This window comes from Carassius carassius, chromosome 33 (assembly GCF_963082965.1).
Source record: "Carassius carassius chromosome 33, fCarCar2.1, whole genome shotgun sequence".
Lineage (NCBI taxonomy): Eukaryota > Metazoa > Chordata > Actinopteri > Cypriniformes > Cyprinidae > Carassius > Carassius carassius.
In genome coordinates, this window is record NC_081787.1 from 6,249,678 (window position 1) to 6,267,669 (window position 17,992).

The window sequence follows — 17,992 nt, forward strand, 5'->3', positions numbered from 1 at the left end:
TATGCTCACCTCTCTGCCCTACACATGGTAGACACATCTCAATGCTGGAGGGAACTTTGATAATCAAAGACCAATCAGATAATTGCAGTGTTTCACCAGTATCCCCTGAGCTCTGCTGGGAACAGGCTTTTTTGATCAGTAACTCAATACCCTGGAAAGTCCAGATGGTCCTGATGACGGCACTAGCGGAAAGACATATTTTGCTAAATATGAAAATCTAATTTAGCAATAGGCGTAAATTAAACTTTGTAGGCACCAGTAAAACTCCTGTAATACTGCATTAAAACGTCTGTATTTTGTCACCAAAAAGTAAATTATTAAAGTGGGATTAGGTCTAGATATCAGATCATTTATAGCTTAATTTATTGAGAAATATGATATGCTTTTACATCGATAAGTTTGGCCTTAAAACAATGTGTTTTTGTCAGCTGCTTGGTTCCTATTTCATGCTAGCGAGTCTCACTGGTTTAAAATAACCGTATAAACCTTAAACCTCTAATATATTCTGATTTTTCTGCTTTTTCGCTTTCGTTCTGGACAGACAAATTGCTTATGTCTGTCTCTGGAAACTTTGTTTCACTGCGTTAGTCCTTAAAAGTTCAATTCAGGGAATTTTTTAGCCACGGACTAAAGACGGAGATTTTACACATTTATTAACCTTGGTTAATTTGTTTAACAATTCCCCTCAAAGAAGTAAACTGTCCAGAAAAGCTGCACTATTCTTGTATAAACACAAAGACTTTACAGATAAGCATGAGTGAATGTTTGACAGTCATGGGAACAAACACAAATGTACATGAAGACAGACTGGGTGTGTGCTATGAGCTTCATCTCTGAACATCTCTGCCATATTCGCCAGGCAGAAAAAGATGGCTGATAAACACTAGCATATTATGTGTGCACTGGCACTATATATGTAGGGTTTGAAATTAATAATTGCCAACCTGCAAAATAAGGATGAAAATGATCTGAAGCAGGAAGCACTTATCAATTTACTTGCCAGTCTGGTGGGTTATGATTATAAAAGTTGTCTTCCAACCTTTGTGCCACTCACATTTTTTTCATTAACTGACATTAACACTAATGTGAGACAAATATTGCATGTACTGACCATATTTTTTTAATGGATGTCAGTGTAGTTCAGCACACTGACTTCTGTGAGGAAACAGCTATTAACTTTATTGTTATAAAAAAGTTAGTAAAAATGGTATTTGGTGTAGCACAAAAAATATATACTGTCAACTTTAATGTTAAATATGTATTTACTATTAAATACATTTTATATATTCTTCTCAAAGCCAGTTTTTTTTTCACATTTAATATTTTTTTCAGTCTGTGGAAATTGGTATATCAAAGGTGTTCATTGCAAATCATCATATTAAGCTGCAGCTCTGGCCAATGCACTAACTCACATAGATTTAGGCCTGAGAGATCCGTATCTGACTGAGTCATGTTTAGGCATGCAGATAAGAACACACAGACTCTTTGAGCACTTGCCCTGTTGGAACAGCTTGAGCACCAAGTCATTTTTTTCATTTATAGAGACGAACTTACTCTAAACTTGGCACTGCGCAGCCATTACATCAGCCGAATTAGGCGTGAGAAATCGGGGTCTGCAGAGCTGAGGGAGGGTAAAGTTTTGTCTTTTGGTGTTAAGTGCATTCCCTGGTGTCTCTCTTTCAGAAGAGGCCCAAATCTGAGCCAACAAGCCATCTCTAGCGCCGCTACACTAACACACTTTGGGACACAGGCTTGTCACGCTATATGCCCCGGGAACAGACATATTTCAAACACTGTTAAGAGCGTCCAAAAATCTTATTGCTCTATAAAATCAAATGGGTCCACACCCAACATGTTTTATAGAACTACAACTGCTGGAGAACACTTAGAAAGTGCAGGACATACTAAAAGTAACAATCTTCCCATGCTAGAAGATGAGATGCTGGCTTTCTGAAATGCTAGGAAAAGTCTGATATGAGTGTTCTGTCTGTCCGTTCTGGGAAATAACTCAAACCCCCGGCTATTGGAAACAAATGAGAACACACATTAGTATGGTGCCAGATAACACCAGATGTAAACTATTATCACAGGCTTATGTTAAACTGAACATTTGATTAAAAAACTGTTTGAGTTTCTGCTGGTGAAGTAAAGAAAGCACTGACATAATCAAAGGAGGTCAAGAGACAGACGTTTCATCGATGGTTAGTAAATAGTATGTCACTCGGTTTTGACAAAAAAATCGATTTCTTCGTGTTAAATTAATGTTTTGTAGGGAAAGATTTGAATATAAATAGCAGCAGCATCCACACAAGGGATTATCAATGCATGAACCAAAAACCATTGGTTTTTGAAGATGCTTCTTTGAATAGAGTTAAGAGAAGAGAAGAGAAGAGAAGAGAAGAGAAGAGAAGAGAAGAGAAGAGAAGAGAAGAGAAGAGAAGAGAAGAGAAGAGAAGAGAAGAGAAGAGAAGAGAAGAGCTCTTCTCCACAGCCTGAGGGCAGAAGAGACCCACAACTCGTTTGAGCTGCTCTGATGTCTTTGTGGTCTGTTTAAACAAGAGCTCTGCGCTAATCTGCTCAGATGGGACCATTGAACATGAGGCCGCAGTGGGTTTCTATAACACACACACACACACACACACACACAAATACATGCAAAGCAACACACATAAATATCATTCTGCTTTAAGGCAAGATATACACAGGACCCCATACACTCTCTAATTGCTCACTTAATTAAAGTAAAATTAAAGATTAAAAGAACAGGATTAAATAAAATAATTAAAATAACAAGATTAAAATACAATAGTGCATATTGAGTTAACAAGCAGTATTAATAGACAAAAAGCAGAACAACAACAACAACAAACAGTCTATAGTAAAAACAAACAGAAGCAAACAAAACAAAATAGGACAAAAAATAGTAAAATAGTTTTAACAAGTAGTAATAAACAAAATAAAGCAAACAAAACAACAGTCAAACAATAAAAAAGTTAAACAATAAAAACAAATTAAATTTGCAGAGGCAAAACAATACAATACAATATAAAAATAATAAAATAAAATGTCTAAAGTAAATTTGAAATTAGGAAATTTGAGATTAGAGTAAAAAGAATAAAAGGAATCAATTACAATGGGCTCATTAATTAAATAAGTTATTTAAGAGATTTTTATCTTAAGTTGGGTTTTGAGTTACCTCTCTCGTTCTCGCACGCATTTTTACTAAATCTGTCTCTGTTTTTGCCTTGACTACTTCAGAGTTTTGTTAGCACTTCTCTCTGTATGTTGTTTTCCTCATTTTAAGTTGTTTCTGATAAAAGAGTCTGCTGAATAAATAAATGTAAATGAAAAAAAGAGATAAAGTAAAGGTGAAAATTCAAGACAAAAGATGCCAATAACACACACACACTTGGATTGAGTTTATAGATATTCCCAATAAGGTTGCATTGCAATATACATTTAAACCCAGCCTAAAACACACATCCTCCAGGTACAGAGGAAGCACAGAAAGAGGCATCCTTTAGATCGGCCAGTGAACTTCATGTGGATGAGCCAGATGCTGTTCTCTCAGGATTACTAGAGTATACACAGAAAACCCCATAGGGTCAAATATCACTGTGAGATCTCGGTCACAACAGGGAATGAACTGTACATGAAATATAAGCAGACACACCCTGACTCACACACACACAGTCAAGATGATACGACACGCAGCTGTTGTTTTTTAAAGGCAGGCAGGAAGAAAGTGAATGAAAGCCTCTGCTTTGTCTGAATTAGAGTACAGATACCGGCAGCCCTTATCACACATCCTGATAATCTACAAGACTGCACTGCAATAAAACAGAGTGCAGATATGTACATCTGTGTGTGATGATGACAGGCAGACTGTTGTGACTGAGTTAAAACAGAGGTGATGAGTTTATACACGGCTGTATGTCTGTGCGCTGACTGACGGCATGGCAGTGTATTATTATTCACAGATGTGAACTGTGAACTTCACATGAAATAAGTGTGTGCATGTTTTCTGATAAACAGTAACTCACCTGATTGATGTGCTTGAGTTTGTCGATGATCTGGCTGATGACGGGTTCAGGAGGCTTTTGTCTGGATTCTGAGCCATGTGGATTGACCTTCTTTATCCCTGGACCAGTAAACCTGCAGAATATAAACATACATTTCCATTACTCATATTTAAACAAAATTACAGGTTTTAATGCACATATGGAGATTGGGGATCGTTGTCAGTCACACTTTTACTACAGTGAATATATTTTGGGTGATTTTATTTTTTTAAAAGGAATTTCTATATACGGTAAGCACATATGGTCTTGGCTTCAAAAAGCTATTAACATTTACAATGTTAATGTCTAGAAAAAAAATAGTTGAATGCACGTTGAACTGTCACACTACAATATAAAATACCTACAGCTGTGTAACTGGACTTTTTACTTAAAACCTGATAGTGACTCCTGTATTTGAGAAAGATATTTTATTAAAATCAATGATTTCACCTTAACAACTGATCATTACATATTGTTCACTATTCAGCAGTTGCTGTTTTTTAAAGGTATCTGACGAAGCTGCTGTGAACGGCCACAAACACAGGAGCACTAAAACGGTCTTTTACTGCCACCTAGAGGCAAACACGCGACCATAGGAATTTTATTTGGGCAAATAATTTTTTTTAAACCTTTCATCTAAAATTCATCTTTACAATTCAGCACATTCAACCATGCTGCACAAGGACATTCAAAGAGTTGAAAAGGCACAAAAAAATTGTATTTGTATTTTTATTTGTAGATACCAAGGGCTTTATGAAAAGACCGTCGCTTTTGATTTCCATTGTTCTAAATTACTCAAGGCTTAAAAAAGAGGGAGCATAAATGAGTGATATCTAATAGTAAGTCTAATCTGCAATCTTTTTTTTTTTTATCAAAAAATTCCAAATTCTGTTGTAGCTCTTATCAGATACAAATAAACTAACAGAACCCAACAGTAAAACAGCACAACTGGGTCAGACATGTGCTGGCATCTGAATGTTTCTGAGCAACTGGAGCATATGTTGGGCATCATCAACTGCTAAAAATGTGTGTGTGTGTGTGTGTGTGTGTGTGTGTGTGTGTGTGTGTGTGTGTGTGTGTGTCTGCACCCAAGTGCTCTCTGATCCGGCCGGGCCCCTTGGACTCATGTTCCAGTTAATTACTCCCTATTAAAAGCTAATTAGTGTTGATGCACACAGGCACATTTTTGCGAGCACTGAGGCGACAAAGAGACAGTGAGTGACAGATCCAATACTGTCACAACACCAGCTTCAACTTATTCAGTTAAGCCTGTGCTCATCAAGAACAAGCATTGCAAAAAATTCATTTAATTCATTTGTATTTTTATCTTGTTTTTCAGTAAAAAAAATATTACATATTTATATAAAATATAAGTGTACATTATGTATGTATATATATTTTGTTTATTTGTACATTTAGTGTGTAAATAAAAAAACGAAACTCATTTTTAAAACTTAATTAACTCTTTTGAAAACTACATAACAAAAAAGGTTTTCTATTAGTTTGCTATTTCTATTGTATATGTTGTTTAAAGGAGTTTTAAAACTTTTTGAAAAAATTTAGAAAAACATTGATTTTTGCAGTACTGTGAGTTTCGGATGAATGAGCCAAAGATATGACCTCATGCTCCATTCTTAGCAATGACATAATCCTGAACAATTCTATCCAATCATCTTTCATGGCGCCTTCACATACAGTGCTTATTCATTAAGCCAAATTACATTTCCATACTTATTTATTCTCCTTATTACTCTCGATGGCAGCTCACCTCCCACTTTTAATTATCACATTAATAATACAGACATGAGCTCCATTAGAAGGAGGAGATCAGAAGACATGGGCAGCGTCTAATGGAGGATGAGATTAGCTTGAGATGTCCGGTGTCATCTGAGTGATAAAATTGCATTAAAATTGAGCTAACTGTCTTATTACATATGTAAAAATTATTAAAAAATGTAAGCAGACACAGATTGCTGTTGGCTTTTTCTGTATATTGTGATGTAAAAATTGACTTCATTTTATCCGCCACTGTATGACTTCAACATCATGATTCCTAAAAAACCCCAAAACAACCCACTACAGGCATTATGGTACAGCGGGAGCACGGGCAACCCAACTGTTACTACTGGAAGTGACTACACACCCCGTGGATGTACAGTCTGGACCAGCTACTCATGCTGAACCTGCTCAGACTCACGGTCCTACTGCGAACCCCTCAGAGATCCAACATGCCCCACTGCCCAAACCCGCTGGAGACCTCGAGAATCAATCACGAGTATCTTCAGCATCACGCACTGACTGAAGAGCAGCTGAAAGAGAGGGAGCTTATTAAGCGAGAGGAGAAGTATTCTGGGACTCTGAGGAAGGTTTACAAAACATACTGAATATCCCCCAATCCTGACCTAAAGTTAAAGACTTCTCAAAGCCTTTAAATATTAAACAAGCCCGTGTGCCACAACTTCCCCTCAAACTTAAAATTTCTCAAAGTACTTATATGGTGAGTCGGATTTCCACCCACAGAATTGATAGTTTTTTTTGTTTAACAGTGAATTATTGTATTCATGACATTTTAGTATTATTACTTATAATGCCAAATTATATTTAGTATAATATGAGCATGATTCTGGTTTGTAGTCGATGAGGGGCTACTTGAGTCAAACTGAAGGGCCTGTGGGAGTATATAAGATGAAAACAGAAAGGCAGATATTCAGGATGCTAAAATTGATTCTCTAGTGTAGAAGGCAGAAATCTGTGCCAGAGGTTTGGTGACTTGATCCTTGACATTGAGGGCTCCGCTGCACTGCCTCCAGCACAGAGGAGAAAACCTCATTTCTAGCAAACACCAGAGATGCTACGAATTAACTTTACAGTCAAATCATTTTTTTGCAGTAATTGTTTTAAATCTGACCTGAAGTAACATTTCGGCACAGTTCCGGCTGTTTATATTACTTTTTCAAGAAAGAATGAACAGGAATGTAGTTGTAGCTGCTCAGTAAGTTTATTTGACTGTGGCATTTAATGCATTTTCTTTATGTTTTGACATTTGACTATTTCATCTATCAGGGCCACATTACCAATGACATTCAAGATGCTTCCTTCCCAACACAGAATGTGAAGGATCACTTCGTCTTCAATACGTTGCATAAAATGAGTCTGAACGCATTCCAGAATTAATTAAGATATTCCACTAGAAGCCAAGGAATGACATTGATATCCGACTGACATTTATTGCATGGTATTGTTATTCTATTTCTCTCTTCTACTATCTATTTCTCTCTTGGGTCCTAATTAACTCCTTAGGGCCTGAGAGCCCTCTGACACAGCTGTCTGTCCCCTAGGGCCAACTGTCCACCACTGTTGTGTCCAGGCCATTTCACCCCCATTTACTCCTCAACTGCACCTACTGAAGAGCAAACAGCTGCAGCTAATAGTGCATAATTCTGTAATGTTGACACATACTGTACACTCACAGACACACACCTTTTCAACAATTACAAAATGGATACACTTAACAGACAAGACAAGAATGACTATTAGGTGATAGGACTTAAAAACTCTTGTTACCATCACTCAGATGCTCACCATACTCAGCTGTGCCTGACAAATGAAAAACACTTGCAAAACACGCATATGAGATCCATAAATAGTTACGTTTTTTTATTGCTAAATCTCACCTGATTTAGTTCATTAGTTATTGTGATGCTATGGTGTCTTGGAAGTGTGTCTGATTACCTTTTCCTTATTAAGTACCTTCATGCATAAAGCACTGCCTGTTTTTTATTTTTATTTAACAAGACATTTAGTGATGGACTGGAGTCGTGTGGATAAAGTGAACTATTGTGTTTTATCAGCTGTTTGGACTCTCATTCTGATGGCACCCATTCACTGCAGAGGATTCATTGGTGAGCAAGTAACATAATATAAAATTTCTCCAAAACTGTTCTGACAAAGAAACAAACTCATTTACTGTAACTTGGATTACCTGATGGCCTGAAGACTTTTTGTTTATTATTAATATTCAATTTTAGTTTTTATTAAAATTTAGCCCATGGCATCAATTCTCAATTAAGCAAGTGCATTCAAGTTCTAATGCAAGATTTTAAATGGTTTTTGCAATAATTATTTAGAAGTTCCAAACAAAGCAGAATGACTGCGTCTCATAGGTGTTTTGTATTCGATTGATTCAGTGTTTTTGAATGAATAGTCAATGATTCACTGACCGCTTTTTTAAAACAGGGATCGCATGATTCATTCATGAATGAATCATCTGGTTTGAATGAATCATTGAATGAATGATTCTTTGATTCACTTATTGACACTTGACACATTTGAGTACATTTTCAGCAAATTTCCATTTTCGGGTGAACTATTTCTTTAATAGGGCTAAGTTATATGTGCAATTCCAAAAAAATCTATTTTCAAACTATGAAAGCTGTGTGAACATCTAAAATTTCTAACTCCCTAAAAGCAGACATAATTCTGCAAAATCAACGGAATAGTCAACTCATTTTGGTTCTTTAATATGATGCATTTCACAGTTTAAAAAAAAGATATTTAAAGAGAAGCAGGAATCAATTTGATTGTGAATAGTAACTGTTTTAAACTAGAATGGAGCCAGACTAAATGAAAAAAAAAAACAGGTAAATAGCTGTTTGGCTATTGGTTAACATCATACAATAGACAAATAACAAAAAAGGAAAGTAGTTTCAGAGAAACTTCTTACATTTTGATTACAGATTAGGATTTCTTTGAAATAATGTGCATTGATGAATCGTTCCCAATAAGACCAGGAACAAGCATTAAGACAGTACATAGAATCCATTTTGATTTCATGCTGACTTTAATGATCACTTCAGTTCTGAGCTGATATTTACAAGTCATTAGGATGAGATATTGCAGCTCTTAAAGCTTTTCTGTTTGGGTCAGGGATGCACTGATTTATTGCCATTTGCCAACCTTAACTTGATTTGGACTGTGAGAGAGTTATGGGACAGAAGCATGTGGGACAGCGAACACTGAAATATGACAATTTTGAAATTGGGTTCCATAGGGCACATGGAGAGCCAGGCACGAAAAAGAGCAATTAGCCAGGCACAGGGAAGTCACCACACCACTCGACATCAGTTACCCCACAACGACCACATCACATTTCACACCCTGTTGCCTGTCTGATGGAACTGGAGTCAGCCCAACTCATTAGATACACACACACAAAATCATCCGCTCAGCTACCAGCCACTTACTCTGTCTCCATTTTATTCAGAAAGCTTTTTAGACTTCAAGTTTTGTGACAAACTCTGGGGCAATATGTCTCTTTGAGATTGTAGCATTATTGGAAAGCATTTACGAGGCTTATTCTATTGTAATATATGCTACTTTTACCCACTTAGCAAAAGCTGTCAGAATAAAAACACTAATAGAGAAAGCGCATGGGTCGTAGAGTGATTAAAGCCTCTTCCATTCTGAAATACTGTATATCAGTGGTTCTCAATTCCAGTCCTCGCGACCCACTGCTCTGCACATTTTGTATGTCTCTCTTTGTTAACACACCTGATTCAGATAATCAGCTCCGTGCATGAACTGTGTTCCGACTGACATGGTCCCTACACAGTGTTCACTGCTCCCTTACTCCCTGAGCAGGGGAAATCTGTTAAAGTTGACTTCACTTTGGAACATTCATTAGTGGATTTGCGCTGCACCACATCTTCACACACGGACAAGTGTGATATCAAATACCTCTGTAAATATGTAAATACAATTTAAATTCACATATCGCACACTTTAGTGCACTTTGAATGGAACATATATATTACTTTTCGAACTGGAATCATGGCGGAATATTCTGTGATGTCCACTTCACAGGGCACTTATGTTCTAATAGAACAAACGTCAGAAGCGATAAGAGAGACATACAAAATGTGCAGAGCAGTGGGGTGCGAGGACTGGAATTGAGAACCATTGATGTATATTATACAACATTTCAAAGAGTTCTGGAAGCGGATTGGTCAATATAGCATTCCAGCCATCCTAAAATACACAAAATAATCCTTAGTGAGATGAGACACTATATTTAATCTGACACAAATGAAAACAAGGCAGCAAAGGAATAGTTGTACAGATCATTCAATATGTTGTATTAATGCCAATCGGCTGATGAAACAATGAAAAATGTTTCCAGTGGACAAAGTGCTCTGGGAAAACATGGGCTGTGAAAATTAAACGTGACCTAGAACCTTAAGACAGTACAACTTATTTATCAAGCTATACTTGCTCCCTTGAGCACTAATTTTTATTCATATCAAATGAAACATGCTGTCTACCCTGGCAAGGGTTCATAGTAACCACAATGATGCGTAACACTTGCTCTACTGCACAGCACCAATAGAGAACGAATATTAGTCTTAGTTTACATGTCAGAGACTATATCTGCAAGAAGAATAATGCCACTTAATGAATTTACTTAACGTTTTAATGAACATTTATGGCCATGTTATACACTAAAATACACTACATTGTGAATATAGAGAACCTCAAATGGAAGAACACAGTATTAGTATGTAGTTACATGGTCATCAGATTGAATAACTCACTTGTCTGTCATCTCCTGTCCGTTCCAGCAGAAGGAGCTGTTGAGAGCCGTCGGCTCTTTGCTGCACAGAGCTTCTCCGAGGCCACTGTAGAACTGACTGAAGCCCCTCAGAGCCGAGATAAACTCCCTGCAGCAGTCAGAAAGGAAATTGAGAAAGTAAGAGAGCGCAGAAAGAAGAAAGAGAGAGAAAGAAAAAGCCAGGTGGACTCAAAGAAAGAATAAATTAAATTAGATGGTATGCACAAAGAGGTAAGATTACAAAGAATTCTTGGCACAAAGATACAGGGATTTATGGGAAAATTGAGGAGCATGGAGAAAGTAGAGTGAAGAATCAGAAAAATGTAAATGGGCTTGGGGTCAAACGCAGTGTGAAACGTGATCTAATCCATTACGTGTCGTTGATTTGAGATGCTTTGACTGTTAATTGACATTATACTGGAGAAGAAACAGCCCTGTGTTTGGCTCGGCTGCTCTCATCTGTTCATCAGAGCAAGGGAGAGTGGAACTGCACAGGACAGAGCGGACAGAAGGAAGCTCAATGTCACTCACACGGCAGGAGACAAAGCCTGTGTTAATGAGCATCTCTCTGTCACCATCCGCCTGAACACACACACACATCACAACTAACAGCACAAACACACACGGAGTTTCTCAACTCATTTACATAACTCCACCCAGAATGACTCAGTCGCACATCTAGTCAGACATGTGCCAGGTTTTTTTCATATACTTGTAATCTAATATTAACATCTAATATAATATAGTGTAATATTCTTATTAAATTAATGTATTGAAAAGCTGCTTTTCTATATTATTAAAGTAAAAGGTTATTTTAATTCGTACTATTATTCAGCAATGATGCCTTAAATTGATTTTAAAAAGTGACAGTAAATACATTTATGTTACAAAATAGTTTTATTTCAAATAAATGAAGAAATAAATGTATGTTTCTACAAAAATATTATAGCAGCAAAACTGTTTTTAACATTCAGCATCAAATCTGAATATTACAATGATGTAAATAAAATGTAATATTTCACAATATTTTTTTATGTTATATTTTAATGCAGCCTAAGTGAGGATAAGATACTTTTTTCAAACACTCTGATTTCAAACATTTGAATGGTAGTGTACGTAATTGACTAAATCTAAATGTATTTTTAGATTTAGAAATGTGTATATACCACACACATACATACAGTATTAATAAATATTATGAATTATACATAAACCAAATCATAATTTGAACTCAAAAATCTTAAAATCAAGTAGTTGTTTTAAATATATATATAATTTCTTATTTTTGATATTGAAAGAAGTATAAGAAAAGTACAGAAATAGAAAAAGGTGCATGTTGCCCCTGTACACGGCATCTCTCAAACACTCAGAAGCACAAAATGGACTGTTTGATTTGGTTGTAAGACACCTAAAAAGGTCAGTGGGGATCTATATAGAGAAAAACATGAAGGAAGAGAGAGAGAGAAAGAGAGAGAGAGAGAGAGAGAGCTAAAGTGGAAAGTCTATTACAGCATCTCAATGCACTCCACACAAACAGCATCAGAAGATGTAAGCTGTATGAAAAGATGCATGAGAACGGCATTATGGTTGAGTGCAATTCCGATTTCTCCAATTTATTATAAACTTACTAGATTTACACTGAATTGACTTACTGTCAATTCTATAGCAGCAATGCTTTTCAGTCCACTTTGAGTGTTTAGAGCACTTGAAGACTCTCTAGAGATTGAAATAAAACAGGAACATGTGTATTTTCAGCTGCTAATTGCCATTTTTTAAGAGCTGAGGGTAAAGAGTAGTCAGGTCATCCTCATGTTTCATTACAACTGAATAACAAGGTCAGCCATTAGTATCAGTGAGGCAGTTGAGCTCCAAAAGCACCACAAGTATCATAAAAGTGTCCATTTATTTCAAGTCAACCTTGTGTGTAACTGAACTGTAACTGAACTTTAAGTCATTGTTTGTGTTCAGCATGTCAAATATGGTGTTGCACATGGTCTGGAATCTGATTATTTGGACATGCAAACAGGGACATGCACCGACTGACCCCAAAGTGGTGCTCAAACTCCTGCCCTTTTGGTCTTTGACTAAAGTTCTGATTACACAAGATCACAAGATTTTTAACTGTTTTTGTAAAACTATTTAGGCAACAAAAATAGTTCCAAACAAAGCAGAACAACTGCATCTACCAGCAACAGTGAGTGGTATTTCGTTGATTTCAGATTTCAGACCTTGTGCAAAACCATATTTGACAAACAATGACTTAAATCAGTCTGTTTCTTAAACAAAGTTGACTTGGAAATAAATGGACACTTTTATGATACTTGTGGTGCTTTTGGAGCTCAACTGCCTCACTGATACTAATGGCTGACCTTGTTATTCAGTCGTAATGAAACATGAGGATGACCTGACTACTCTTTACCCTCAGCTCTTAAAAATGACAATCAGCAGCTGAAAATACACACGTTCCTGTTTTAATCAAGTCCATGATTCACTTATTGAGACTTGCCACCACCTACTGGTGATTTCTGTTGCTCATTCATATATATATATATATATATATATATATATATATATATATATATATATATATATATATATATATATATATATATATATATATATATATATATATATATATATATATGAATGAGCAACTGAAATCACACACATATATATATATATATAAAACAAAAAAGCACAGATGAATGTTCACAATAAGATGCAATTAGAAAATAGATTTGATGAATTTTTATTTCATGTTGACTTTAAGTAACTCTTGAACTGTTACTGTATGAAAAACATAGTTTTCATGTTACTGTCTTCATATACAAACTTTTTTGAAAACTGAAGCATTACATTACCTGCGTCGTCCAAAGAGGGTCTCATCGGGGTCAAAGTTCACAATTGGACGACTGTGGGCCACCGGCGAGGCAGCCGCGTGTTCTGCCGACATCGGTGCAGCACGAGACACCCGCGGGGGTGCATTTGCACATATCCCGCTCACCTGTGAACAGGAGAAGATTAGAGGGCTAAATGTGATCACTTTTGGATACAGTCCTGGAAGACGTCAAGCTGAGAAAGCAATTATTGAGACAAACTGTCCCTGCAAAACTTCCTCCCCATTCAGCTAATTGTCTGGCTGATGGTGCTGCATTTGCCTCCTGCTTGTTTTGGTTTGATGACAATATGATTTACATTAAACGAGGCATTGTTGGGTCTGTCAGATATGCTGGCTTTGCCTTTTCAATAATCATAACCCTTTGCAGACATAGTGAAAGTAAAGAAGCCCTCTTATTCCCTTTCTCATGAGCGCTAAACTTTATTGTTTTTATATGGGACAACATAATAATAGTAATACCCTGCTCCCACACTGGCTGTGTGAGATAATGGAGTCTTGCCATTCTTTCAGGTTCAATAAAAATGCAAATGCCTCTTAATGTGTAGCTTGTGGTTTAATGGTTTGCCGCTGGTTTAATTTCCCATGGGGGCTGGTCCAGGCCCTCATTTTGCCATGTAATGCTTGTGGCATATTGTGCCTGCTTGTTCATGAATGAATATGAGTGTGTCTGGGTAAACAGGCTCTGGAATTCTGATGGGATTCAGGACAGGAGATCAATAGTACAAGGACATCTACATTTGGGCTGCAAGATCGGTTGCTGTGGCTAAACATAACTAAAAGATAAACTTTTTAACATGTTCTGAAACATCAGTGGGTGGGGTGATCAGATTCACTTACAGTCATTCATAAATTTTGCACACACACCAACAAATACACTAACAAACTGCTGTTGAGCTAAACCATATGATTATCAGAGTAGATCAATAGAAGCTCTTTCTAGCAAACAGCCCACGGGAGAGTAAACAGATACTGTTGATGTGCATCAATGTGTGTGTGTGTGTGTGTGTGTGTGTGTGTGTGTGTGTGTGTGTGCAGAGGTGGAAAGAGTACAAAAATATTCTACTCAAGTAAAAGTACCATTACATTAATGAAATTTTACTTAAGTACAAGTAAAAGTACCAGTCTAAAAATCAACTCAAGTAAAAGTAAAAAGTAGCTCATTTAAAATTTACTCAGAGTAAAAATTACTTAGTTACATTTTAACAGTGGGAGGGAGTCAAAAATGGGACAGACCAAGGGTGTCAAACTCAGTTCCTGGAGGGCCACAGTCCTGCACAGTTTAGATTTAACCCTAATTAAACACACCTGATCCAGCTAATCTAATCATTTAGGTTTATTTGAAAACTACATGATATGTGTGCTGGAGTAGGGTTAGAACTAAACTCTGCAGGGCTACGGCCCTCCAGGAACTGAGTTTGACACCCCTGGGATAGGTCTATTAATCTCAAACTAGTTGTTTTTAATTAAAGGAATCAGTTATTTAGAATAATAAAACATTTGGGCTGTTACCAGGCAAATCAGTATCAACAAACTCATCTTTTAATGCAGAGGAAATGCAGAAGATTCATTGGAAGTGGCATTTAGATGTATTACACTGTTTAGTGCAGGACAAGAATGCATTTAACCTGCAGTTACAAATGCATGAATAATGTTTTGATATACAAGACATAAAATGTTGAATACTCATTTGAAATGATAAGAAATTAATTATTTAAAAAAAAAATCAAAAGATACTTTAAATGTGAAATTAAAATGGCCAGTATGTGTCAGCAAGTCACTGTTAATAAGGGAGTCATTGCGACTGAACCGAATCATTTAAACGGTTGATTCATTCAGGAACGAAACACTGTCACGTTGCTCAGAGACGCAAAACTGTGCTTTGGTGGCTGTGTTTGGAATTATTTTCTGTTGTAGAAATAGAGCTAAAAACGGCAATATGGTGTCTAAAACGCAAGTCTCTTAATTAACTTGTTTACTGAACTGTTATATATATGTATGTATATATTCATGATGATTTTTGGAGGAAAAGACGGCATTCTTTGTGTGATTTTGATTTAATATATGAAATTATATAAATATTTAAATTTTCTGCCCCTATATCTTAAATTTTGTGATCATTCTAAATGCATTTTAGGACACTGAATCACACAGTGAAAGAACGCACTATAAATGCGCGCGCACATCATTAAAACAAAAAACATTATATTATCGCAGATGATATATATAGCCAGGGGCGTAGGAGCGATTTTGAACCTGGGGGGGACAGTAAATGCCAGGGGGGGTTCGGGGGAAATTCACCGGTAATATATATATATATATATATATATATATATATATATATATATATATATATTAAATGCTCATTTCTAATGAACATTTGTTTTCTAATTTATTAAATATTGATGAAAATAAATATAAAGTATATATATATATATATATATATATAATGTTTATATATATGTGTGTGTGTGTGTGTGTGTGTGTGTGTGTGTGTGTTAACTTATAGTCCGGAAAATAGGTAATCATAACAACAACTAGTTAAATTAGTTAAAACACAGTTCCCGTGTATTCTTTTATTCTACAAAAATTAGCATTCTGTCATATTCCCATTACCTGTTTCTCACTTGGACCTAACTCTCCCTGTTCTGTGGTCTCTTCATCTCCTGTCTAGGAAAGTAACACACAGAACTGGTTTCAATGCAAACTCTGATGACATGCCGTTGGCCTAATTTTACTGATCTAAAGTACTTTTACTATGTGAATTTTAGAATATACTGCATGTAGCTATCCATACAACTTACAAGTTCGTTCTCCTCTGTCCTCTTCCTCTTAAAGTATTGTAGGATACTCATCTCTGTGTGAAAATGTTACTAATGTTACTTCTACATGGTTTATGGACACGTATCAATGGCACATTGAATTCACATTAGCTAATTAGCTATCATTTGCCTGTTTTACACAACATAAAATTAAAAAAATTGCTTCTTAGAAGGGCTAAATTTGACAGTTTTTAAAAATACAATAAAACTAATGATCAAACTGAAAACCAGCAATCTGCCATTTCATCGGCTGAATTAGCCTACTCCTACCTCAAATACAAAGTGCGTCTGTGAATAATATTGCTGTTTAACGTTGTAACGTTAAAATCAGCCGTCCAAATCTGTTTGGCAGATCCAGCTGATGTATTCCAGCCCAAAAACTGTTCAAAAACCGCCAAAATGTACACAAAACCACCAAAAATATGTTATCACACTGATCAGTATTTACTTCAGTAATTTTACTTCCACGTTTTTCTTTCCTACTATGTTACAGTTGGTTACATTTACATACAAGAAATAAACACCGGCTGCCGAAGCATACATAAAATAAACCGTTTTATGTGCATTAGCGCCACTTTTTGGACTGGAGTGTTGCCCTCCTTGTAAATAAAGGACGCCATCAAAACCTTACGGCGAAATGATGACAATATCCTCCACACACTCTTTTATAAGGCGGCCTCCTGTATCTTTGCTAGTCGATTTTATTTCATCCAGTGACATGATGGTTTTTAACTTCATTCAGGAGGTTTTGGGTAACTGCACAACTGACAAGAGTTTGAGCGCACAGCGCACGCGCCCGTGTGTGTGTGTGTGTGTGTGTGTAACCATAGCGACAAAACGACCAACTTTCGGAACCTGCACTTAAGCCTATAATTTTGTTTTTTAAAAATTAAATATGCATTTAAAAGTTTCAGAATGGATTAATTTGGAGACTCTGAAATCGGCAGAGATAGGCAGGCAATGCAAAACAAAATTTGACATTGGGAAATAGTGAGGGGGACAAAACTTAGATTTTGAAATGTCTTTTTGGCTAATTTGTACAAAACCTCTTGCTAAAATGTCAAAGCTTTATTTTAACCACCAATGCAACGATGCAATTACTTAGCTTACCTCTACATTCTTGCGAAGGGTTAGCCTGGCCAGCCAGACTTACATCAAGATGTACTCTAGGCTGCGAAATACATTTTGCTGCCGCTAGGGTGCGTCTAGATTTCTAGGCTAGCGAAGGGTTGATGTCTTGTCGAGATTTTATAAGCTGCTAGTTTGGTCTTCTTAGGCAAGTACAGCTTACACTGCATAATAGAGCATACATATGGCCAGGGGTTCACTTCATTCCCTTCGAGTTCAACTTCAGAATATAACGGGGTTTCGTTTTCAGCGGTGTCTGCACCACTAACGCCTGTTTTGACCGTCTGCATCTTTCTTGTGATTTTAGCGCCAGTTTGCCCTCCTGCCCATTATTTACTGACGTAGTTTCCAGGGAGCGATTTATTTATTTATTTTATTTTTTTTACTCAGTAATTAATGTGTTTTAAAATGTAGCGAAGTACAATACTTTAAACAAAATATACTTAAGTAAAAGTAAAATTACATATTTTAAAAATTA

General features: G+C 36.3%; 1 protein-coding gene across 1 annotated transcript in view; it reads right to left on the bottom strand.

The window, feature by feature from the left end:
• LOC132113590 (glypican-3-like) overlaps positions 1-17,992 on the bottom strand; it is a 123,560-nt gene that overhangs the window by 37,222 nt on the left and 68,346 nt on the right. Inside the window, exons 4-6 of the mRNA XM_059521430.1 lie at positions 13,530-13,672; positions 10,652-10,777; positions 4,044-4,155 (exon numbers count right to left, since the gene is read on the bottom strand). Of these exons, the coding sequence (XP_059377413.1) occupies positions 4,044-4,155; positions 10,652-10,777; positions 13,530-13,672 (381 nt within the window). The remainder of the gene's footprint in view (positions 1-4,043; positions 4,156-10,651; positions 10,778-13,529; positions 13,673-17,992) is intronic.